The following is a 26,871-nucleotide window of genomic DNA, read 5'->3' as shown; positions in this document are numbered from 1 at the left end:
TCCTTCTCAGGATCACACCTGGAGAGTTTCCAGTACTCTACCAGTCTCAGCTAAGGGGGGAAAGTCAAGCAGAGGCCTACCCATTCCATTCCTAGCTTGGCTAGTGGCTAGCAAGTGGAAGGCAATCTGCTATAAGTTAAAACTCACTGGTGTTGCGCAGCAGTGGCATGGGAGGGTAGAGACTCAAGTTTACTGTGTGGAAGGAGGCAATGATGAACCGCCTCCGTATTTTTACCAAGAAAACTCTATGGATATACTACCAGAACGATTTCAGATGGAGGTGGGGTGTTCTGGGAGAGATGTGTCCATGGAGTCGTTATGAGTTGGGAATGACTCGACAGCATAAGACAAGAATCAGTTAATGGTATTTACCGAGTGCTTACTGAATGCAGAGCACACTGTACTAGGCGTTTAGGAGGGCACATTGTAACACACTTTCCAGGCCTTCCCCAAACAAGCTGAGAAGACACTGGTCCTGAGTCTAGCTCCCCACATAGAGGGGATGGTGTCAGAAGCAGGGCTATGGGATGGAAGTTGATACTTCCACAACTACCCACATTCCCAACCTCCTCCCCGCAGCGATCGCGGTGGCAGAATCCAGCTCACTATTTCCCTTATCCCTAATCATTTTTAGTGTCTACCTCCCCCTCTGGAGTGTAAGTCCTTTATGAGCAAGGCTCATCATAATAATAATAATAATTATAATAATGGCATTTATTAAGCACTTACAATGTTAAGTGCTTAATTAAGCACTGTTCTAAGTGTTGGGGAGGTTACAAGGTGATCAGGTTGTCCCACAGGGGGCTCACAGTCTTAATCCCCATTTTACAGATGAGGTAACTGAGGCACAGAGAAGTTAAGTGACTTGCCTAAAGTCACACAGCTGACAAGTGGCAGAGTCGGGATTTGAACCCATGACCTCTGATTCCAAATCCCGTGCCCTTTCCACTGAGCCACGCTGCTTCTCTGTCACCTCATGTCACCAACTTTGGTGTCTTGTATTTTCCCAAGCATTTAGTATGAGGCTCTGCATGCAGTTATTGCCCAGTAACAGATTATCAGTCATTGATTGGTTTAGTGATTGACTGATGGCAGGAGAGTTGGCTGCAAAGGCTGTCGTAGTCCGCCCTAGGACAGGTAACGTAGCCCAGCTGATCTTGGGTTGATGCCATCTAGATATGTCCTTCCGATCCCACAGAGAACCGGGCAGAAGTTCCTTGATTGGAAATGCCCCAAACGGGTCTCTGGAAAACATCTTCTACGTATTCCCTGGTATTGAATCTGGGGCAAATCCCTTTGATTCACTGGGCAAATCCCAGTGATTCCTATCACTAATGTGATAGCAGCGGGGCTTTGTGCCTCTGAACCTCGACTTTGGGGGAACAGTGGGTTATGTTTTCTAATTTTATTTTAATGAAAAGTCACCAACCAGTTGGCTGCATGTGTGTCAGCAAAGCCTCTGCTGAGTTAGGGCGTTGAGATCAGTTTAAAGCTGTCTCAATATAGATGCATGTAACCTCAAAAACCACCGCTAGGTGGCGGGAGAGAGTAAAGGTTGAAATCGGTTGAAATTTGGTTGAAATCGGTTCAAAGTTGGTTGAAATCGGTTCAAAGTTGGTTGAAATCGAATTGCCAACCAATTTAAGAGAGTGTTTTGGAAAGAAAAAAGGAAATTTCCTTTTTTGTTGTTTTGTGAATTTTAATCTGGAACAGAGCTTGGACAGAAGGGATTGTTTTTAAGTTTTCTTTTGAAGAAATGTTGCTGAGTGGAAAGAGCATGGGCTTGGGGGTCTGAAGACCTGGGGTCTATTAAAGAGCCACCACTTGCCTGCTTTGCGATCTTGAAGAATTCACTTATCTTCTCTGTGCCTCAGTTTCCTCAACTGTAAATTGAGGATTCAATACTGGTTCTCCTTCAGCATGACATAGTGGTTAAAGCACGGTCCTGGGAGTCAGAAGGACCTGGGTTCTGATACCGACTCTGCCACTTAATAATAATAATAGTAATAGCATTTATTAAGCGCTTACTATGTGCAAGGCACTGTTCTAAGCGCTGGGGAGGTTACAAGGTGATCAGGTTGTCCCATGGGGGCCTTACAGTCTTAATCCCCATTTTACAGATGAGGTAACTGAGGCCCAGAGAAGTTAAGTGACTTGCCCAAAGTTACACAGCTGACAATTGGCAGAGCCGGGATTTGAACCTCTGACCTCTGACTCCAAAGCCCGTGCTCTTTCCACTGAGCCATGCTGCTTCCCCTAGTTCGTCTGCTGTACAACCTTGGGAAAGCCACTTAACTTCTCTGTGCCTCAGTTACCTCATCTTTAAAATGGGGATTAAGACTGTGAGCCCCATGTGGGACAGGGACTGTGTCCGGTCTGATTACCTTTTATCTACCCCAGGGCTTAGAAGAGTGCCTGGCCCCTAGTAAGCGCTTAACAAATACCATCATCACTTTAGACTGTGAGTCCCGTGTGGCACTAGGAGGTCTGTGTCTGATCTGAGAGTATTATATCTACACTAGAGCTTAGAACAATGTTTGGCAGAGAGTAAGGACTTAACAAATACCAGGATTATTACCATTATTTTGGGCTACAGAATAGGGAAAGCACAGGCTAGTCAGGAAGGAAGAGCCACCAGTTCAACAGAAGTCACATATAACATCAATACAACCAATTAGTCATATTTATTGAGCCCTTAGTCTGTGCAGAGTACTGCCTTAAGCTCTTAGGAGAGCACAATACAACAGAGGTGGTAGGCCCATTCCCTTCCCACAGTGAGCTCACAATCTGGAGGGGGAGACAAACATTAATATAAATGAATAAATTAAGGATATGTGCATAAGTGCTGTGGGGCTGAGGAAGGGGTGAATCAAGGGAGCAAATCAGGGTGACGCAGAAGGGAGTGGGAAAAGAGGAAATGAGAATCAATCAATGAATCATATTTTTGAGTGCTTACTGTGTGCGGAAGACCACATTAAGTGCTTAGGAGAGTACAATACAAAAAAGTTGGAAGTGGTTGTATTAGGTCACAGGGAGGATAACCTGTAACTGAATCAAATGAAGGATTAATAATAATAATGATGGTATTTGTTAAATGCTTATTATGTGCCAAGCACTGTTCTAAATACTGGGACAATACAAGCTTATCAAGCTCACAGTCTTAATCCCCATTTTACAGATGAGGTAACTGAGGCACAGAGAAGTTAAGTGACTTGCCCAAAGTCACACAGCTGACAAGTGGAAGAGCCGGGATTAGAACTCCTAAGCCCGTGCTCTTTCCACTAAGCTATGCTGCTTCTATTAATTATTAATTAATTAAATATCATTTAAATATGAATTACTGATTCTTGTCATCTTGCTCAGGGGTCCTCAGTCCTCTTAATCCTAGGGACAGGAATAATAATAATAATAATAATAATAATAATAATAATAATAATAGCATTTGTTAATTGTAAGTTAAATGCCTACTATTTTCCTACTACAACCTATCCTGCAACCTACTGTCCAAATCTCGATCTCATCTATCTCACCAGTGACCCCTTGCCCAGGTTCTCCTTCAGACCTGGAACTCCCTGCCCTCTTCATAGCTGACAGTCCAGCAGTCTCCCCACCTTCCAAACCCTCCTCAAATCACAACTTCTCCAAGAGGTCTTCCCAGTCTAAGCCCTTTATTTCTCCTACCCACTGGCCCTCTGCATTCATTCATTCATTCAATCGTATTTATTGAGTGCTTACTGTCTGCAGAGCACTGTACTAAGCGCTTGGGAAGTACAAGTTGGCAACATATAGAGATGGTCCCTACCCAACAGTGGGCTCACAGTCTAGAAGGGGGAGACAGAGAACAAAACAAAACATATTAACAGAATAAAATAAATAGAATAAATATGTACAAGTAAAATAAATAGAGTAATAAATACGTACAAACATATATACATATATATAGGAGCAGCAACTAGGCCCTTGGCTATGGCATTTTGTTTTGATTTTGATTTTGATTTTCACCTCAACTCCACAATACTTACACAAACTTATACGCTTGTATTTCCCCTACCTGTTACCTATTTCAATGTCCGTCTCCCCCTTTATGTCTACCAACTCTATTGTTTTGCCCTTTTCCAAGCACTTAGAATGGTGCTCTACACACAGTAACCGCTCAGTAAATACCATTGATTGACTGATCAATGTGCAAAACACTATGTTTGTTAACTGCAAGAGAGGCCTCAAGACAATCAGATTGGACACAGCCTCTGTACCACATGCAGCTCAAAGTCTAAGTAGAAACAACCTGACCAAATGGAAAAAGCACCTACCTGGGAGTCACAGAGCCCTGGATTCTAATCCCAGCTCTGTCACTTGTCTGGTGAGTGACCTTGGGCAAGTCATTTCACTTCTCTGTGCCTGGTACCTCATCTGTAAAACGGAGATTAAGACTGGTAGCCTCACGTGGGACATGAACTGTGTTCAACTTGATTATCTCGTAACTACCCCAGAGCTTAGGGTGGTGCCTGGATAATAATAAGCACCTAACCAATACCGAAAACTAAAAAAGGGCTAATGAATCCCCATTTTACAGCTGAGGGAACTGCTAAGGCATATCAAATCAATCATTTAATCAATGTTATTTATTGAGTGCTTACTTTATGCAGAGCACTGGACTAAGTGCCTGGGAGAGAGCAGTATGGTAGAGTTAGTAGATAAAACCCCTACCCAAAAAGACATCCTCCTCACTATCCTTCAGGCACGGTTCCCGAAAATTGCTCATGGCTCTGCTTTCTAGCCCAATTAAGGCAAAACCACTATGTGTGGTGGCCTGGTCTGGCCTTTATGGGCCGTGTGCTGATCTGTATGACCCGAGCTCTCTTGGACACTTTCTGGCAGACTCCTCAGTCCGGCCTACCCCATTCCTGTGCCCCCATGGAGGGAGAACAGCTATTCAAATCGCCATCTTACAGATGAAGAAACTGAAATACAGAGAAGTGACTTGCCCAAGGTCACCCAGCAGTCAAGTGGTGGAGCTGGGACTAGAATAGAACTAGTATCCTGACTCCCAGTCCTGGGCTCTTTCCACTAGGCCTCGCCACCTGTTTTGGTCTTATCCTACAGGTCGATACTTTTCTGAGGAGGATTTGAAGTGGGTTATTACCTATAAGCAAATAGTCCATGGAAAAGTACCAGAGACAGAAAGGCAGTGTGGCCAGATTAGGCAATAAACAATAATGATAATGATGATAATGATGATTATAATGGCACTTGAGTGCCTATTATGTGCCAAGCACTGTTCTAAGCAATTTAAAACACTCAATCACCTTGTCCACTCCTATCTTACCTCCCATCTCTTCTATTGCAACCCAGCCTTCACACTTAATTCCCCTAATCCTAACCTACTCACTGTGCAACAATCTCGTCTATCTTGCTGCCGCCAACCTCTCACCCGCGTCCTGCATCTGGCCTGGAACGCCCTCCCACTTTGCATCCTACAGACCATTACTCTCCGCACCTTCAAAGCCCTATTGAAGGCACATCTCCAAAGGGTCTTTCTTGACTAAGGCCTCATTTCCTCTTATCCCACTCCCTTCGGCATCATCACTGCACTTGTATTTGCCCCTTTTTATTCACTCCTCCCTGAGTCCCACATCACTTATGTGCACATTCGTAATTTATTTGTTTATACCCCAGCTCTAGACTGTAAGCTCATGGTGGGTAGGGAATGTGTCTACTAACTCTGTTATATAATAATAACAATAATAATGATGGCATTTGTTGTGTTTACTACTGTTTTAAGCGTTGGGGGAGATACAAAATAATCAGGTTGTCCCACGTGGGGCTCACAGTCTTAATCCCCATTTTACAGATGAGGGAACTGAGGCACAGAGAAGTTAAGTGACTTGCCCAAAGTCACACAGCTGACAAGTGGCAGAGTGGGGATTAGAACCCATGACCTCTGATTCCCAAGCCTGTGCTCTTTCCACTGAGCCACGCTGCTTCTCTAAATAATGATGGTATTTGTTAAGTGCTTACTATGTGCCAGGCACTGTTCTAAGTGCTGGGGTAGATACAAGGTAATCAGGTTGTCCCATGTGGGGCTCACAGTCTTAACCCCCATTTTATAAATGAGGTAACTGAGGCACAGAGAAGTTAAGCAACTTGCACAAACTCACACAGCTGACAAGTGGAGGAGCAGGGATTAGAGCCCCCTCTTTCCCAGACTGAGTCCCCTTTTTCCTCTCCTCCTCCCCATCCCCCCGTCCTACCTCCTTCCCCTCCCCACAGCACCTGTATATATGTTTGTACGGATTTATTACTCTATTTTACTTGTACATATTTACTATTCTATTTATTTTGTTAATGATGTGCATTTAGCTTTAATTCTATTTATCCTGACAACTTGACACCTGTCCACATGTTTTGTTTTGTTGTCTGCCTCCCCCTTCGAGACTGTGAGCCCGCTGTTGGGTAGGGACTGTCACTATATGTCGCCAACTTGTACTTCCCAAGCGCTTAGTACAGTGCTCTGCACACAGTAAGCTCTCAATAAGTACGATTGAATGAATGAATGATTAGAACCACGACCTTTGACCCCAAGCCCGTGCTCTTTCCACTAAGCCAGGCTACTTCTCAATATTGTTATATTGTACTCTCCCAAGAGTTTAATACTGTGCTCTGCATTCAAAAAGTGCTCAGTAAATACCATTGATTAGATACAAGTCAATCAGGTTGGACACAGTTCATGTTCCACATGGGGCTCACACAGTCTACTAATTATCTTTAACCACAGGGAATCTGAGTACTCTGAGCTCGGCAAGAAACCTATTTGATCTGAACATTTTCCAGTCTTACGCTGATCATTTTGTCAGTGGTAGTCTCTCCACCAGAAGAAACCATTCGATGTTTTGTCCTATGGGCTGTCTTTACTTGCTTCCTCATCCTCCCCGTGAATTCACCTCCTGACATTGGCATGAGAAACATTCTAGCTTATCACACTGCTTGGAGAAGCCACTGGGGAAAAGCTCATCTCTGCTAGGAGAGGGAAATGGGGGAAAGGTGATGTCTAGAATAGAAATGACTCCAAATCTTTGTCATGTTAACTGAGAGCCAGTGTTTCTGTGTTCACCACAGGGGCTCACTTCTTGACAGTTTCTTCCTTCCCCTGCCTAAAAGAGCCTCTCTTCAAGAGGCTGGAAAGACAGCATTCATTTGGAAGCATTTGACCTCCCTTTGTTCCTGTGAGCCAGGAAGCTTTCCAGACCAGTTAATATGGGTATGATATTGATTGAGCACATATTGTGTGCTGGGCATTGTACTAAGTGCTTGGGAGAGTACAGTGGCATAGATATTGAGAAGTAGCATGGCCTAGTGGAAAGAGCACAGGCCCGGGAGTCGGAGTACCTGAGTTCTAATTCCAGCTCGGCCACTCGTCTGCTGTGTGACCTGGGGCAAATCAGTTAACTTCTCTGTGCCTCTGTTACCACGATAAAATGGGGATTAAGACTGTGAACCCTATATGGGATAGGGACTGTGTCCAACCCGATTATCTTGTATTCACCCCAGTGTTTACTACAGTGCCTGGCCCATATTAAGCACTTAACTAATACCAAAAAAATTAAAAATAAAGTAATAATAATACTAATGATGGGATTTGTTAAGCGCTTACTATGTGTGAAGCACTGTTCTAAGCGCTGGGGGGGGATACAAGGTGATCAGGTTGTTCCACATGGGGCTCACAGTCTTAATTCCCATTTTACAGCTGAGGTAACTGAGGCACAGAGAAGTTAAGTGACTTGCCCAAAGTCACACAGCTGACAATTGGCAGAGCCGGAATTTGAACCCATGACCTCTGACTCCAAAGCCCGTGCTCTCTCCACTGAGCCATGCTACTTCTCGTTAATAGAGATAGTCATTAAGTAGAAAGTAGATAGTCATGATCCCTGCCCTCGAGGAGCTTGCAGTCTATTGAGAACCTCTCTCAACCAAAATTGGTGTGTTCCTAAAAGCCACCAGCAAGGCAGAAAAACTGGAGGTTTCACCGACACTGTCCTGTCCTGGTTCTCCTCCTTTCTCTCTGGCCGCTCATTCTCCGGAACTTTTATGGGCTTCTCCTCTGCCTCTCACCCCCTAGCTGTGGGTGTCCCTGAAGTCCCTTGGTTTTGGGTCTCCTTCCATTCTCCATCTCCACCCACTCCCTTGGAGAACTCAACTGCTCTCATGGCTTCAACTACCTCCTCTATGCAGTTGACTTCCAAATCTACATCTCCTCCCCTGATCCCTCTCCCTCTTTGCAGTCTTGCATTTCCTCCTGCCTTCGAGACATCTATTTTACTTCAACATCCTCCCATCACCTCAAACTTAACATGTCCAAAAGAGAACTTCTCATCTCGTCTCCTAAATTACCACATCAGCCTCCTTGCTGACCTCCAACCTCCTGCCTCTCCTCACTCCAGTCCATACTTCACTCCGCTGCCTGGATCATCTTTCTACAGGAACGTTCAGGACGTGTCACCCCCACTCCTCAAAAATCTCCAGTGGCTGCCTATCCACCTCTGAATCAAACAAAAACTCCTCACCATTGGCTTTAAAGTACTCCATCATCTTGCATCCTCCTACCTCACCTCACTGCTCTCCTTCTAAAACCCAGTCCACACACTTTGCTCCCTTGGTGTTAACCTTCTCACTGTTCCCCGATCTCGCCTTTCTCGCTACTGACCCCTGGCCCATATCCTGCCTCTGGCCTGGAACAACCTCCTCAAATCCAACAGTTAATTACTCTCCCCCCTCCAAAGGGTTACTGAAGGCACATATCCTCCAAGAGACCTTCCCAGACTAGGCCCCACTTTTCCTCATCTCCTAGTCTCTTCTGCATTGCTCTGACTTGCTCCCTTTGCTCTTCCTACCCTCTGACCCCAGCCCCACAGCACTTGTGAATATATCTGTAATTTTATTTCTTTGTATTGATGTCTGTCCACCCGCCCCTCACCCCGCCACCCCCAGACTGTGAGCTCATTGTGGGCAGAGAATGTCACCATTTCTTGTTGTACTGTACTTTTCCAAGCGCTTGGTACAGGCATTCCAGGCCAGAGGTAGGACAAGCCAATGGTGAGGAGTTTTGTTTGATACAGAAGTGGATAGGCAACCACTGGAGATTTGGGAGCTCAGTAAGGAGGCCGATGCAGTAATCTAGGGATAGGATAGGTTGAGTGATTGTATTAATGTGGTAGTAGTTTGGATGGAGAGGAAAGGGCAGATTTTAGCCATGTTGTGAAGGTGGGACCGACAGGATTTGGAGACGGATTGAATATGTGGGTCGAATGAAAGAGAGGAGTCAAGGATAATGCCCAGGTTATGGGCTTGTGAGACGAGGATGGTGGTGCCGTCTACAGTGACAGGAAAATCAGGGAGAGGACAGGGTTTGGGTGGGAAGATGAGGAGCCCTGTTTCGGACATGTTAAGTTTGAGGTGACGAGAGGACATCCACATAGAGATGTCTTGAAGGCCGGAGGAGATGTGAGCCTGGAGAGAGGGAGAGAGATCAGGGGAGGAGATGGAGATTTGGGTATCACCTGCGTAGAGCTGGTGGTTGAAGTTGTGGGAGTGAATGAGTTCTCCAAGGGAGTGAGTGTAGATGGAGAGTAGAAGGGGACCAAGAACTGAAACTTGAGGGACCCCCACAGTTAGGGAGTGGGAGGCAGAGGAGTAGCCCTTGAAGGAGACTGATATAAGATAAGCGATATCAGAAGAGGACCTGGAGAGGACAGAGTCGGTGAAGTCAAGGTTGGATAACATTTCCAGGGGATGGGGGTGGTCGACAGTGTCCAAGGCAGCTGAGAGAATGAGGAAGATTATGATGGAGTAGAGGCCTGTAGATTTGGCAAGAAGAAGATCAGTGGTGACCTTTGAGAAGGCGGTTTCTGTGGAGTGAAGGGGACGGAAGCCAGATTGGAGGGGGTCCAGGAGACAATTTGATGAGAGGAATTTGAGACAGCGGGTGAATGCCCTCCCTCCACACATCCGCCAAGCTAGCTCTCTTCCTCTCTTCAAAGCCCTACTGAGTGCTCACCTCCTCCAGGAGGCCTTCCCAGATTGAGCCCCCTTCTTCCTCTCCTCCTCCCCATCCCCCTGCCCTACCTTCTTCCCCTCCCCACAGCATTTGTATATATTTGTACAGATTTATTACTCTATTTATTTTACTTGTACATATTTACTATTCAATTTATTTTGTTAATGATGTACTTATAGCTTTAATTCTATTTGTTCTGACGATTTTGACACCTGTCTACATGTTGTGTTTCGTTGTCTGTCTCCCTCTTCTAGACTGTGAGCCCGTTGTTGGGTAGGGACCTTCTCCATGTGTTGCCGACTTGTACTTCCCAAGCGCTTAGTACAGTGCTCTGCACACAGTAAGTGCTCAATAAATACGATTGATTGAATGAATGAATAGACGACTAGCTTAAGATGTTTGGAGAGGAATGGTAGGAGGAGTCAAGAATAACACTGATGTCACAGGTTTGCAAGACAGGGAGGATGGTGCGTGGCTTAGTGGATCGAGCGCGAACCTGGGAGTTAGAAGGTCATGGGTTCTAATCCTGACTCCCTCACATGTCTGCTGTGTGGCCTTGAGCCAGTCACTTCACTTCTCTGAGCCTCAATTACTTCATCTATGAAATGGGATTAAGAACGTGCTCCTTAAGTGGGATGGGGACTCTATCCAACCTAAACAGTATCTACCCCAGCGTTTGGAACAATGCTTGGCACGAGGTGTATATCAATATCAATATTTTTATATAAATAAATATACACGATTATATTATATTAACATAACACAAATAATTATATTAATTATTTTATTATTGTTATTATTACGGCGATGGGAAAATCACAGGGAGGGCGGTGTTTGGGTGGAAAGGTAAGGAGTTCCGTTATGGTCATGTTCAGATTGAGGTGTCGGCGGGGCATCCGAGTAGAGATTCATTCATTCATTCGTTCAGTCGTATCGATTGAGCGCTTACTGTGTGCAGAGCACTATTCTAAGCGCTTGGGAAGTCCAAGTCGGCAACACATAGAGACGGTCCCTACCCAACAACGGGCTCACAGTCTAGAAGGGGGAGACAGACAAGAAAACAGAACAAGTAGTCAGGTGTGAATAGCAGCAGAATAAATGGAATTATAGCTATATACACATACCAACAGAATAAATAGAATGATAGCTATATACACATACCAACAGAATAAATAGAATTATAGCTATATGCACATCAGGCAGGAGGAAATCTCCGCCTCCCGCCCTAAACCGTCAGTTGGTTGCGGATGGGGAATGTGTCCGTTACAGTATGCTCTCCCAAGCGCTTAGGACAGTGCTCTGCACCCAGGAAATCCTCCCCAAAGACGACCGATGATGGATTGATGGCGGGGCGGTGGCAGAGGGGGGCAGGAGCAGAGGCGGGCCGGTGCCAGGACGGCAGGGGCGGAGCACCCGGCCGCGCCCGGGGCCCGCGCTCTGCCCCCGGCCCCGCCCGGCCCGCCCCCCGGTTGGTGGGCAGTTGGGGGTGCGGGAGCAGCATGGCTGGAGGGCCGCTGGGCCGCTGTGTGTCCGCCCTAAGGGCCGGGGCCGGGGCCGGGTTGGGGCTCGGGCCCGGGCGCCTGTTCCCCGTCCGGAGCCGGCTCGGGGCCGCGGCCGCTCCCCGGTGAGCCTCCTCGGGCGGGCGGGCGGGCGGGGGCCCCGGGGGGCCCGGGGGCCCGGTCCTTTCCCCGCCCCCTGGCCCGTCTGTGCGGCCCGCCGGCACCGGCCGTCGGGGCCGGCCGTCGGGGCCCGCGCTGGGCCGCCCCAGCGCGGGCCCCGACCGACCGCCGCCGCCGCCGCCGCCGGGAAGGAAAACAGGCAGGCAGGCAGGACGGACGGACGAACGGCCGGCCGGCAGGCAGGCAGGGAGGCAGGACGGCCGGCAAGCCCCGCCGGCCAGTCCCTTCAGTCGTCGGGCGCAGCCCCTGCTGTCCCTGCCCTCCCTGGACCCCGCTGCCCCCCTTTTCCCCCTTGTCCCCCCCCGCCCTCCCTGTCCCCTGCTCCCCTCCGTCCCCCTGCTCCCCTCCCTATCCCCCGCTGCCCTCCCTGCTCCCCTCCCTGGCCCCCGCTGCTCCCCTCTCTGTTCCCCGCTGCTCTCCCTGTCCCCCCCTGCTCTCCCTGTCCCCCCCCTGCTCTCCCTGTCCCCCCCTGCCCTCCCTGTCCCCCGCTGCCCCCCGCTGCCCTCCCTGTCCCCCGCTGCCCTCCCTGTTCCCCGCTGCCCCCCTGCCCTCCCTACTCCCCGCTGCCCTCCCTGTCCCCCGCTGCCCCCCTGCTCCCCACTGCGCCCCGTCCCCCAATGCCCCCTGCCCTCCCTGTCCCCCGCTGCCCCCTGCTCCCCGCTGCCCTCCCTGTCCCCCGCTGCCCTCCCTGTTCCCCGCTGCTCCCCTCCCTGCTCCCCGCTGCCCTCCCTGTCCCCCCCTGCCCTCCCTGTCCCCCGCTGCCCCCCTGCTCCCCTCCCTGTCCCCCGCTGCCCCCCTGCTCCCCGCTGCCCTCCCTGTCCCCCGCTGCCCCCCTGCCCTCCCTGCTCCCCGCTGCCCTCCCTGTCCCCCTCTGCTCTTCCTGCTCCCCCCTGCTCCCCGCTGCCCTCCCTGCCCCCGCTGCCCCCCTGCCCTCCCTGCTCCTCGCTGCCCTCCCTGTCCCCCCCTTTCCCCCCCTGCCCCCTTCTTTTCCCTCCCTGCTCCCCGCTGCTCCCCGTGGCCGGGATGGGGCTGGCGCGCCCCCGGGGGTGCGGCCGCGGCCGCTTCCCCAGGCGCCCCCCCCCCCCCCCCCCCAACGGGCCCGGGGCCCGGAGGCTCGTTGGCGGGACCTTATCGATTTCAGGAAACCGGTCTCTTTGGGTACAACGCCTTTCCGGACCGAGAATTCTAGCTACAGAGAAACGCCACCGGTGTCAAGGCACGGTTGGTGACTGGCAGGGCCTAGGGGATAGAGCTGGGGCCTGGGTGTCAAAGGGCATGGGTTCTAATCCCAGCTCCGCCACTTGTCTGGTGGCTGACCATGGACAAGTCACTTCTCTTCCCTGGGTCTCAATTATCTCATAATAATAAGTGTAGTATTTCTTAATCAATCAATCAATCGGATTTATTGAGCACTTACTGTGTGCAGAGCACTGTACTAATTGCTTGGGAAGTACAAGTTGGCAACATAAGCACTTACTGCGTGCCATGTTAATCCAGTTTTAAGCACTGGATTAGAGTCAATCATTCATTCTTATATATGTTTGTACATATTTATTACTCTATTTTACCTGTACATATCTATTCTATTTGTTTTATTTTGTTAGTATGTTTGGTTTTGTTCTCTGTCTCCCCCTTTTAGACTGTGAGCCCACTGTTGGGTAGGGACTGTCTCTATATGTTGCCAACTTGTATTTCCCAAGCGCTTAGTACTGTGCTCTGCACACAGTAAGCGCTCAATAAATACGATTGATTGATTCAATCGTATTTATTAAGCGCTTACTCAGTACAAAGCACTGTACTAAGCGTTTGGGAAAGTACAATACAGCAATAAAGAGTGACAATCCCTGCCCACATCATGAGCTCACAGTCCAGGGGCGGTGGAGACAGATATCAATATAAAGAAATAAAATTACAGAAATGCACATTAGTGCTGTGGGGCTGGGGTGGGGGGGTGGGGGGGAGAGCAAAGAGAGCAAATCAGGGTGGATGAGGAAAAGTGGGGCTTAGTCTGGGAAGGCCTCTTGGAGGAGATGCACCTTCCATAACGCTTTGAGAGAGTAAGGGAGGGCACTGCAGGCCAGAGGCAGGACATGGGTTTGGGATTTGTGGTGAGACGGGAGAGATCAAGGCACAGTGAAACAGCACTAAAGGAGTGAAGTATGCAGGCTAGAATGTAAAAAGAGAGAAACAAGGTGAAGTAGGAGGGGGGGCAAGGTGATGGAGTGTTTTAAAGCCAATGGTGAGGAGTTTTTGTTTGATATGGAGATTCATTCATTCATTCATTCAATCGTATTTATTGAGCGCTTACTGTGTGCAGAGCACTGTACCAAGTGCTTGGGAAGTACAAGTCGGCAACATATAGAGACGGTCCCTACCCAACAACGGGCTCACAGGTAACCACTGGAGATTTTTGAGGAGTGGTGTGACGTGTCCCAAACGTTTCTGTAGAAAGATGATCCGGGGAGGTCAGCAAGGAGGCTGATGAAGTAATCTAGGCATGACTGATTGTATTAACATGGTGGTGGTTTAGATGGAGAGGAAAGATAGATACAAGGTAGTCAGGTTGGACACAGTCCCCGTCCCACATGGGGCTCAATCTTGATCCCCGTTTTACAGATGAGGTGACAGAGATTCAGAGGAGTTAAGTGACTTGCCCAAGGTCACATAGCAGATACGTGGCGGGGCTGGAATTAGAACCCACAACTTCCGGCTCCCAAGCCCCTGCTCTTTCCACTAGGCCTCACAGCTTCTTCTCTGTAAAATGGGGATTGAGAATGGGAGCCTCACAGGTGACAGGGACTGTGTCCAACATGATTTGCTTGTATCCACTCCAGCGCTTAGTGCAGTGCCTGGCACATAGGTAAGTACTCAACAAATACCACAGTTATTATTATTATCATTATGCATTCACAGCAGTCCTTATCCCAGACAGGGAATTGAAAGTGCTATTAGAAAGGATTGGCTTTGCTAAGACCTGCAATTTGCTACACAGGTAGGAAATGTTTCTACCAGATCAGGCAGTCAGTCAGTTCCGTTTTCTGAGTGCTTACTGTGTGCAGAGCACTGTATTAAGTGCTCGGGAGAATACAATCTAATAGCCACCTTCCCTATCCACAACAAGCGTATAGTCTAGAGGGAGAGACAGACTAAAAAAATTACAAAATAAACATTCATTCATTCAATCATATTTATTGAGGGCATATTGTGTGCAGAGCACTGTATTAAGCGCTTGGAAAGTACAATTCAGCAATAAAGACAATCCCTGCCCACACAAGTAAACAGGCATCAATATAAATAGCACTATATATATATATATATATACACACCAAAACAAGAAGACAGGTATCAATATAAATAAATAGAATTATAGATATGTACATATATACACAAGTGCTGTGGGGTGGGAAGAGGGGGTAGAGCAAAGGGGGCGAGTCGGCTTGACGTGGTGGGGGGAGCTGAGGAAAATGAGGCCCAGTGAGAAGGTTAGCACCAGATGAGTGGAGTGTGTGGGCTGGGCTGTAGAAGGAGAGAAGGGAGGCGAGGTAAGAGGAGGTAAGGTGTTGGAGAGTTTTGAAGCCAATAGTGAGGAGTTTTTGTTTGATAATTCGGGTAGTCTTGTTTGGTTTTGTAATTCACAAGTACTGAAAATTTATTTTATTATCTCTTTAGGCTTTCATCTCTCTCATTCAACCCACAGTATCAATCTGTCGCCAAACTTTACCTTCACAACATGGCTAACAGCCACCCTTTCCTCTGCATCTAAACTGCTACTATAAGTGCATTGGTCCAAGCACATATCCTTACTTGCCTTGATTGTTTCATCAGCCTCCTTGCTGACCTCCCTGCCTCCTATCTCTCCCCACTCCAGTCTATACTTTGCTACCCAGGTCATTTTTCTTAAAAAACAGTCAGTCCATATTTCCCCACTCCTCTGGAACCTCTAGTGATTGTCCATCTACAGAAACTCTTTACCATTGGCTTTAAAGCACTGAATCACCATGCCCCCTCCCACCTTACCTCACTGATTTTCTACATACAACCACGCACTCTCACTTTACTTCTTTAATGTCGACCTACTCACTGTACCTCTGTTTCATCCATCTCACCACCAACCTCTCCATCATGTCCCTCCCCCTTCATCTCCGACAGGCGATCGCTCTCCCCACCTTCAAAGCCTTTTTAAAATTAGGTCTCCTTGACGAGGCCATTCCTGACTAAATTCTCATTTCCTCTTCTCCCACCCACTTCTGGGTCTCCCTTGCACTTGGATTTGTACCCCTTTTTCACCCCACTCTCAGCACTTATGTAATATATCCAAATTATTTTAATATCTGTGTTCCCCTCTAGATTGTAAATTCTCTGTGGGCAGGGAACATATGTACCAAATCTATTTTACGGTACCCTCTCGAGCACACAGTAAGTGCATAGACAATATAATTGATTTTTTTTTAACTGTTGCACTGTAAAAATGCAGTATTGTATATGGAAGCTATGCAAAGATTAGGGCTTTCTATTCCTCCCCCTGCCCTTCAGATCAATCAAGTGGTATTTACTGAGTCCTTATTATGGGCAGAACAGTGTACTAAGTGTACTAATAGAGTGTGTAGAAAGGATCCTAAATTAAGAAAATAGATATTACTTGGAAAGAAAGTCAGCGTAAGAGCTTGCTTTCACAAATCCGTTTAGAAACTGCAAAACAAAAATGCCCTCAGTGCAACTTCCTGTATGGTTTGAAACTTATGCAGCCAAGTTGTTCACATCATGCTACAGTTCGGAAAGACGAAAGTTCATCAACATTGCGATATTTTCATTACCAGTGTTTTGCATTTATTGTAGATAACCCGGGTGTGTAAAGGGAGTGACAGAATCGTGGATGAGGAAGAGTGTTAATCCTTTCTGAGAAAACAAAGCAATGTTGGTTTGAATGCCTGAGTGACGCTTTCCCCTGCTTAGAGCCGATTTGGGCTGGGCAAGCCTCCACCTCAGTTCCTGCAAAGCTTCACTCTTTTTTTAAAAAAAATGGTAAGTGCTCAGTATGTGCCAGCCACTGTACTAAGCACTGGGGTAGATACAAGCTTTTTCAATTGGACACAGTCCATGTCCAGGTGGGGCTCACAATCAATCCTCATTTTACAGATGAGGTAACCGAGGCCCAGAGAAGTGAAATGACTTGCCCAAGTCACACAGCAGACAAGTGAAGAAGTCAGAATTAGAACCCATGACCTTCTGACTTCCTCCATCCTCTCTGACTACCAGATGATGATGACGATGATGGCATTTGCTAAGCGCTTACTATGTGCAAAGCACTGTTCTGAGCACTGGGGGGATACAAGGTGATCAGGTTGTCCCACGTAGGGCTCACAGTCTTAATCCCCATTTTACAGACGAGGTCATTGAGGCTCAGAGAAGTTAAGTGACTTGCCCAAGGTCACACAGCAGACATGTGGGAGAGCTGGGATTCGAACCCGTGACCTCTGCCTCCAAAGCCCATGCTCTTTCCACTGAGCCACGCTGCTACCAGGTCCGTGCTCTAGCCACTAGGCCACTCTGCTTTCAGCACCTAGTAGTACTAAAGCAGGAGGATTCTGGATGGAAGTAACTGGGTTTAATAGCATTGCGTTTCTAGACTGTGAGCCCACGGTTGGGTAGGGACCGTCTCTATATGTTGCCGACTTGTACTTCCCAAGTGCTTAGTACAGTGCTCTGCACACAGTAAGCGCTCAATAAATACGATTGATTGATTGCATTATGAGGCAGAGTGAGCAACTTGACTGAACGTAAGCAGGGTACTGAGGGGGAGAGGGGCAGTGTGGCCAGGAGGGAAGTGGGAGCAAGCCCAATCCCACCGCCAGGTGAGGCCACCAGGAAGTCCAAGATTATCAGGCCAGGCAAGGCCTATGGATTCAGTCAGGGCTCTCCCTCCCTCCAGCTCCTCCCTTGACTGCCCAGTGTGACCCAGAAGATGGGGTGAAGTGGTGCCGAGCCCAAAGGTGCCACCTGACTTCAGCCTCTGCGGATTGACCCCATCTGCCCAAACACTGCCCCCTTATCAGTCAGGCGGCCTTACTTTTCCTTCCTCGCTGACACCCCTACACCCACCATTCCAGACCCCTTCCTGCTCCTGCGCCCCACCTCCACCCTCTCTAACCTCTGACAACCTTTACCAATGACTTTATTGGCAAAGTAGGCCCCACGAGACCCGACCTTCCCCCAGTCTCCTCACTCTTCCCTTTCCACCTCCTTCATTCCTCCCAACCTTTTTTCTGCTTCCCAGCTGCCTGCTCTCAAAATCTATCCCCTTCCCCTACACCCTTCTAGACTGTGAGCCCGTTGTTGGGTAGGGACTGTCTCTGTTTGTTGCCAACTTGTACTTCCCAAGCACTTAGTACAGTGCTGTGCACACAGTAAGCGCTCAATAAATACGAATGAATGAATGAATGCTCTGGACCCCGTCCAAGCTCATTTATTACTCTTTTGTACATATTTATTACTCTGTTTTACTTGTACATATTTACTATTCTATTTATTTTATTTTGTTAATATGTTTTGTTTTGTTGTCTGTCTCCCCCTTCTAGACTGTGAGCCCGCTGTTGGGTAGGGAATGTCTCTATATGTTGCCAACTCGTACTTCCCAAGCGCTTAGTACAGTGCTCTGCACATAGTAAGTGCTCAATAAATATGATTGAATGAATGAATGAATCTCCTAAAAACACTTGTTCTCACCCTCCTTCCCTCTCATATTGCCATCTTTAACCTCCCCTTCTGCCTTAATAATAATGATAGTAATAGTAATTATGATATTTGTTAAGCGCTTACTATGTATCAGGCACTGTACTGAGTGCTGGGGTGGATACAAGCAGATCAGGTCCCTGTCCCACGTGGGGCTCACAGTCTCAATTCCCATTTTACAGAGGAGGTGAAGTGACTTGCCCAAGGTCACACAGCAGACAAGTGGCAGAGCTGGGATTAGAATCCATGACCTTCTGACCCCCAGGCCCGTGATGTAGCCACTATGACATACAGCTTCTCCGTAAACCTTGCCCAAGTCTCTCCTAGATTAAAAAAAGCCTTCTGGATCCCGCTTTACCCTGTAGCTATTAGTCATTCAGCGACCGCATTTATTGAGCACTTACACTGTGCTGAGCATTGAACTAAGTACTTGGGGAGGACAACACAACACTACAACAAACACATTCGCTGTCCACAACAAGCTTCACTCCTTTTCCCCTCTCCTGTTCCCGTTATGAACATATCCATAATTTATTTTAATGTCTGTCTCCCTCTGTAGACTGTAAACTCCTAGTGGGCTGGGAACTTGTCTACCAACTCAGTTGTACTGTATTCTCCGAAATGTTTAGTACAGTGCTCTCCACACAGTAAGTACTCAATAGAGAAGCAGCATGACGTAGTGAAAAGAGCACAGGCCTGGGAATCAGAGGACCTGGGTTCCAGTCCCAGCTCTGCCTCCTGTCTGTGTGTGATCTCGGGCAGGTCACCTCACTTACCTTTGTCTCTGTTTCCTCACCTGCAAAGTGGGGATCAAATCTTCCTCCCTCCGATGTAAACTATGAACCTTAGGTGGGACAGGGACTGATGACCTTGTATCTACCCCAGCATTTAGTATAGTGCCTGGCACATAGTAAGCGCTTAACAAGTATCATAAAAACATAACCTGCCTCACCTTGGTTTCTCTGACATGGCACTTTCCTCGTTCCACTCCTATTTCTCTGTCTGCTCCTCCTCAGTTTCCTTTTGCTGGCTCTTCCACCTCTAATCCTTTAAGACTCTTGTATAGATCTCTCACTCTCTCTAGAGGATGATAGATTTATGTGATTTTAGCCATGACTTTGGGGGCAGATGACTCCTAAATGTACCTCAGCAGCCCCAAGCTCTCTCTGTTTTACACTATCACATTTTCTTCCTACCTCCAGAGCATCTCCAGTGAACGTGTCTAAAATGAACTCATCTTCCCTCCTAAACTTGCTCCTCCAAACTTCCATACCTCTGACCTCACACCCATCTTTCCTTTCCCAGAAGCCCACAACCTTGGTGTCATCTATGACTCGCTCAGTGGTATTTATCAAGTGCTTACTGGGTGCTGAGCATTGTCCTAAGCACATGGGAGAGCAAAATACAGCAGAGTTGGCAGACACGTTCCCTTGCCCATAGCGAGTTTACAGTCTTGAGGGGAAAACATAGTAGCATAAATAAATTATTTAAAGATAATATAAAGATATGTATATAACTGTTGGATTGAGGGTGGGACGAATATCAAATGTCCAAAGGTCACAGCTCAAAGTGCATAGAAGACACAGAAGGGAGAGTGAGCTGGGAAAAAGATGACTTAGTAGGGGAAAACCTCTTGGAGAGATGCAACCCCCTCGCTATCTTTTCCCCTCACGTGTCTGTTACTAGTTCTACCGTTTCTTTATCCATCATGTTTCTGGAATCTGTGCCATCTTATCCACCTAAATGATTCAAGCTTTCCCTCTGCCCTTTATCCCTGGGTTATCCTCCTTGCTGGTCTCCCTGCCCCCAATCTGCCCCCTAGTTAGTGTATATTACACTTCAAAAAACCTGGTTCATCTCCTGAAACATTGTTCATTTTTTGGTGGTGGGGGGGCGTTCTTTTGTTTTTATAGTATTATTATAGTCCAGGCACTGTGCTAAACCCTGGGGTAGTTACAAGATAATCAGGTTGGCACAGGCCATGTCCCACATAGGGCTCATAGTCTTAATACCCATTTTACAGATATGGAAACTGAGGCACAGAGAAGTGAAGTGACTTACCTAAAGTCACACAGCAGACAAGTGGCAGAGCCGGAATTAGAATCCAGGTCCCCTGAGGCCCAGGCCAGGCCACGCTGTTCAGCACACATCTCTCCCCTCCTCAGAGGTCGCCAGTACCTATTCATTCTTTCAAATCTGCCAGGAAACAATTCTCCCCATCTTCAAATCCCTTTTGAAATCCCACCTCCTCCAGGAGGCTTTCCCAATGAATCTCCTTCTCCCCGGATCACATCTTCCCACCTTCTATCTTCTTTCTCTTTCCTCCTGTGTGTCTGTCATTCCAGTTAAATTATTAGCTCTGTGAGGGGTCAGGAATGGGTCTTTTTATCTTTTCCATACACTCCCAAGTGATGAGTACAGTGCTCTGCATATAGCAGGCTTTCAGAAAATACTGTTGATGGAGAAGTCTGTCCCACCCACATCCTGAAAAAATTCACACGGACACATTTAGAAGCATTTTTTTGTGAGATTACAGCTTTGAAGGCAGTCGTATCTGTACTTCATTTATTTGTATTGATGTCTGTCTCCTCCCTCTAGACTGCAAGCTCACTGTGCGCGGGGAATGTATCCATTTGTTGAATCGTACTCTCCCAAGCGTTTAGTACAGTGCTCTGCACACAGTAAGTGCTCAATAAATATAATTGAATGAATGAATGAACTACCAACTCTGTTGTACTGTATTCTCTGTATGCTCTGCGTGCAGTAAGCGCTCAATACAAACCACCGACTAATTGATATTTGGACCTTAAGTGTGACTCTGTACATAAAGTATGTTAACTTATCTATGGGGATATCTTTGAGACCATGCCCCTTTTTTATTTTTCTAATACTATGCTCCTGAGTAGTACAGTCCACTTGAGGGAGTGCAGATAACTATCTGTGAGTCACTGTGGCACTTCAGGACACTGTAAGAGAGGGTGGGAGGGTGAGTAGAGGGGAGGGAGAGAGAAAGAGGGAGGGAGAGAGAGAGAGAATGAGCCAGTCTACAATAGGATGATTTGGACAGAAACAATTCAGAATGAAAGCTGAGTGGAAAAAATGGAGTTATGAGGAGGAAGGGGACATCATAATAAAAAGAGAACTAATTCCAAGAAGATCTTTAGAACTACATAAATGTTAGATTTTAGTTAAAGTCTTGAATTAAAGTCTTGAATTTATTTAAATGTTGAATTAAAGTCCACAAACAACAGTGATGTGCATATGACAGCATAACTTTCAGTTGTCATACATAGTAGGGGTATTTATTGAGCACCCACTTTGTGCAGTGCACTGTACTGTTTGAGGTGCAATTGGACTGAGCTTATTCTTTAATATCAATATCATATTAAAGGACAGAGATCCTCATCTCCCTCCCAAACCCTGTCCTCGCCCGAACTTTCCCGTGACTGTGGATGGCACAACCAACCTTCCCGTCTCACAAGCCCACAGCCTCACAATCCGCTCTCTCATTCACCCCACATATCCAATCCGGCACCCAAGCCTGCTGGTCTCACCTTCACAACATCTCCAAGATCCGCCCTTTCCTCTCCATCCAAACTGCTATCATATTAGTACAATCACTCATCCTATCCCGACTGGATTACTGCATCAGCCTCCTTTCTGACCTCCCAATCTCCTGCCTCTCCCCACTTCAGTTCATACTTCACTCTACTGCCCGGATTATCTTTCTACAGAAACGTTCAGGGCATGTCAACCCTCCCTCCTCAAAAATCTCCAGTGGTTGCCTATCAACCTCTGTATCACACAAAAACTCCTCACTATTGGCTTCAAAGATCTCCATCACCTTACCCCTTCTTATCTCACCTCCCTTCTCCCCTTCTACAGCCCAACCTGCACACTCCACTCCTCTGGTGTTAACTTTCTCACTGGGCCTCATTCTCTCCTGTCTCGCCGCTGACCCCTGGCCCGTGTCCTACCTCTGGCCTGGAATGTTCTCCCTCCTCAAATCTGTCAATCACTCTTCTCCCCCTTCAAAGCCCTACTGAAGGTGCACCTCCTCCAAGAAGCCTTCCCTGACTAAGCTCCCCTTTTCCTCAGCTCCCCCTCCCTTCTGCGTCACCTCGATTCGCTCCCCTTGCTCTTCCCCCCTTATGTATAAATGTATATATCTATAATTCTATTTATTTATATCGATGCCTGTTTACTTGTTTTGATGTCTGTCTCCCCCTCCCTAGACTGTAAGCCTGTTGTGGGCAGGGATTGTCTCTCTTTATCGCTGTATTGTACTTTCCGAATCCTTAGTACAGTGCTTTGCGCACAGTAAGTGCTCAATAAATACAATTGAATGAATGAATGAATGAATGAATATGAGCTCCCTGTAGGACGGTGACTGTGTCCAACCTGATTGTAACATATCTTGCCCAGATCTCAGAACAGTGCTTGGCCCTAGAGTAAGCGCTAACAAGTACCATATCAATCAGTCATGCAGAGCACTGTACTAAACACTGGAAGAGCAAAATTCAACAGAGTTGGTAGACACAGCCTCTGCCCACAATGAACTTACATTTTTTGCATTAGGTCAAGCCGAAGCAATTCATTCAATCACATTTATTGAGCACTTACTGTGTGCAGAACACTGTAGAAAGCACTTGGAAAGTACAATTCAGCAAGAAAGAGAGACAATCCCTGCCCACAATGCGAGGGAAGAGAGACATCAAAACAAGTAAACGGGCATCAATAACATAAATTTAAATAGAATTATAGATATATACACATCAAAGCAAGTAAACAGGCATTAATATAAATAGAATTATCGATATGTACATATATACATAAGTGCTGTGGGGTGGGGGGTCGAGCAAAGGAGCGAGTCGGGGCGATGGGGAGCTGAGGAAAAAGGGGTTTAGTCTGGGAAGGCTTCTTGGAGGAGGTGAGTCTTCAATAGGGCTTTGAAGGGGGGTAATGCAAATGAAGTAGTGAAACATAAAGTGGGTGCTATTTGTGCTTGAGGGGTACACTTCCACAGTGTTTGTCGAGCTCTGATTGTGAATGGGTTTTCTCTTTAGATGGTCTCATTCCGAAACGGAAGCTCGCATAGAAACATCTTCGGCCAAAACGATGACCGATGTCGGAATCCGGAGGATCTTTTCTTCAGAACATGACATTTTCAGAGAAAGTGTAAGGAAATTCTTCCTAGAAGAGGTGACGCCTCACCACACAGAGTAAGTAGGGGCAACGGGGCCGGTGCTGGGAAATGGCAGGAGCCGCTGATGGCCGGGGCTCTCCCACAGACTAGACCATTGTGGCCGGGAAAGGAAGGGACCTGGGATGGGGAAGAGGGTTGGCCCTTCACTGATGCAGCAGAAGCGGCGTGACGGTCCTCACCTTCACCCTCCCGTCTTCAGCCCTCTCCCCGGAGGCCGCTTTTAATAATAATAATAATAGTAATAATAATAATTTTGGTATTTGTTAAGCGCTTACTATGTGCCAAGCACTGTTCTAAGTGCTGGGGAAATACAGGGTAATCAGGTTGTCCCACGTGGGGCTCACAGTCTTAATCCCCATTTTACAGAGGGGGTAACTGAGGCACAGAGAGGTTAAATGACTTGCCCAAAGTCACACAGCTGACAAGTGGCAGAGCCGGGATTAGAACCCATGACCTCTGACTCCCAAGCCCGTGCTCCTTCCTCTGAGCCATGCTGCTTCTCACCATTAGCTTCTCTTCATGGTGGGGTGGGGACAGGCCAAAGGGAAGTGGGCAGCACTGCTTGGGTGGGGGGCAGGGAAAGGAAAAGATAGTAAACAACAGAAGGGGCAGAGCTCCAGGAGGCTCTGAGGGGAGAGACCGCAATATGTGGGCTGGGGGGTTTAGCCAAATTAAAAAAAAAATGAAATGCAGTCAAAAAACCCAAATTCTTCCCCTCCCTGGTTTTAAGTCCTGACCCACTGTCACCCCCACCCCTTTCCAAGGGACTCTGTGAAGACAAACTGAGCTTCTTGAAGCGCTGGCACTGTGGGAAAAGACAAATGCCAATCGGAACAATGTGGAATAAAGCATTCAGGCCTCTTTTTCATCAAGTCATGGCCTGTGGATGGAGAACAGGCCTGAGAGTCAGAAGGTCATGGGTTCTAATCCCTGCTCCTCTACTTGACTGCTGTGTGACCTCGGGCAAGTCACTTCGCTTCTCTGGGCCTCAGTTCCCTCATCTGTAAAATGGGGATGAAGACCGTGAGCTGTGCGTGTGACAGGGACTGTATCCAACCTGATTATCTTGTCTCTATCCCAGTGCTTAAAGCAGTGCCTGGCATATAGTAGACGCTTATCAAATACCATTATTATTATCATGGTTATTATTAAATCCCTTTTCATCCATTTTTTTCTTTTCTGCACCCACTTCAATTATGAGACCATTGGCCTGTGGGGTGGGAACGGGTCTACCGAGTCTGTTGTATTATATTCTCCCAAGTGCTTAGTGTAGGGCTTTGCACACAGTAGGGACTCATAAAAATGTTTAACTCATTGCCTTTTCTCCTACATATTGGATATCAAAGTGCCAAAGCATCTCATAAGTTTGTAATTATGATCTAGGAAAAAAAAGCAGCTTTTCTACAACCATGGACTCTGAACTATTGAATTAATAGGAGCTAGAGATTCTCAGGTTCTCATGATTTTTCATCATGAAAAATAGTGTTGACAACTATTTAAGAGAAGTATGTGCTTAAAGTGGATATTTGTCCTTTTTTGATGAGGAATGTATCTCTATACCTTTCTGTTTGTATGCTTTTGTGTGAACCAGGGTCTATCTCCCAAGCGCTTAGTACAGTGTTGTGCACACAGTAAGCACTCAATAAATACAATTGATTGATTATTATCTTCCTGGTATGCCTTTTTTAATGTGTTTCCTTTAATGACGAGTGAATCTTCCCGACCAGGTGGGCAGTCAGAAAGCAAGGACTGACTACCCCATGAAATCATTAAATCAATCAGTTTAATCCATGGTATTTATTGAGTGCTTAGAAAAGTCAATCAGTCAATCCATAGTATTTATTGACTGCTTGGAAAAGAACAATATAATAGAGTTGGTAGTCACGGTCCCTGCTAATTCTCATCTGTGTAGTCTTTGCCAATGCTTTATTTAGTGCTCTGCACACAGTAAGCGCTTAATAAATACTACTACTACTACCTCCAAGGAGCTTACAATCTAAAGGACATTTTCACCAGAAAAGCTGCCCAGAGAAGAGAAACCAAAAGTTAACGCCGAGCCCTGGATTGTCCACTCGTTTTAGTGAACTGCAGCTACCAGGGAGGTTGTTTACTGCAGTTCTTTCATCACCAACTTTGAAAGACAGATCTAAAAATAATTGTCCAGGGCCAGAGTTTCCAGTGTTCATCCTCACTCCTGACCTCTTGGCCTCTCTCCCATTTGTCCCCTTGCTTTCCACCCCATAAAATATGTCATTTCACAGTAGATTGATTTTGGGTAGAATTTTGCTCTGTACTCAAAAATTGTGCAGGAACATTCTGGGCTTCTTCAAATTAAAATTTGAGAAAATCATATGTAGCATTCACTCAAGCAGAGAGCTAGGAGTCAGATTTTAGAGGACAGGTTAAGTCTCTGGTTTCTGCCACATTAGGTGCCGAAAAAGGAGATTTTAGTTACTAATATATGGGAGTGTCACTAGGTGGGACCAGCTGCTAGGTAACTACTTAGCTTGTGGATGAGAAGACTGGAAATGGACTCACAGACTGGAGGGTTAATGAATAACAGAAACAGGTTTATTAAGATGATAGCACAAAGAATCCTCAATAGGTACCCCTTGGAAGCAAAGCTATTCCTAGGCTATTAAACGTACTGGTCAGCACGGTCCCCGACTCCTAGCAGTGGTAGAACCGGGAAGGAGACAGCGGTTGTCACCCAGGGGCTACCTCTCAAGTCACCCCAACACAGGCTATCTTTCAAGTCCCCCATAACGGGCAACTTTTCAAATCACCCAAGAGGGAAATACTCACTTCTCCTAGCTCCAGCAAGGAGGTTCGATCGGTCACCGAGCGCCACACAGGGTTTGACAGAGTGGGCGTTCCCGACTCTGAGTAGTGGCCACTTGCCACATCGGGGTGACACAGTTCCAACCTACTGCCAAGAGTTCTTGAAGACCCCTCCCCAGGTACACCTTGCTATTTCCTGGTCCTCTTTCCTTCCATTGGCTGTGTTTGAGGCGGGGGAAAAGGTTGTTTGACAAGACCCTCCTCAATTTAATACAGTTTGTTAGCCCAGACACAGCACCAGTGTTCCCCACCCTCCAGCTACCATACCCAATTGTGGGTGGGTGGGTGGGTCTCTTTATGTCTTTTTGTCTGTCCTCCTCATCTACTGATGTTTTGGTTTTTTATTTTCATCTTTCCTTTATGTG

The 26,871-nt window shown here is 47.1% G+C and overlaps 1 protein-coding gene and 1 non-coding gene across 2 annotated transcripts in view; both read left to right on the top strand.

Moving 5' to 3' along the window:
* Window positions 1-137, top strand: LOC119945663. The gene has a single exon (XR_005456321.1). It is a non-coding gene; the product is annotated as a small nucleolar RNA SNORA7 (small nucleolar RNA).
* An 11,257-nt stretch (window positions 138-11,394) lies between these two features.
* Window positions 11,395-26,871, top strand: part of ACADL (acyl-CoA dehydrogenase long chain) — a 44,338-nt gene continuing 28,861 nt past the window's right edge. Inside the window, exons 1-2 of the mRNA XM_038766434.1 lie at window positions 11,395-11,675; window positions 23,526-23,681. Coding sequence (XP_038622362.1) covers window positions 11,395-11,675; window positions 23,526-23,681 — 437 coding nt within the window. The remainder of the gene's footprint in view (window positions 11,676-23,525; window positions 23,682-26,871) is intronic.

Source organism: Tachyglossus aculeatus, chromosome 25 (assembly GCF_015852505.1).
Source record: "Tachyglossus aculeatus isolate mTacAcu1 chromosome 25, mTacAcu1.pri, whole genome shotgun sequence".
In the NCBI taxonomy this organism is placed as follows: Eukaryota; Metazoa; Chordata; class Mammalia; order Monotremata; family Tachyglossidae; genus Tachyglossus; species Tachyglossus aculeatus.
The sequence above is the reverse complement of the archived record's forward strand: the minus strand, read 5'-3'. Positions and strand labels throughout refer to the sequence as shown.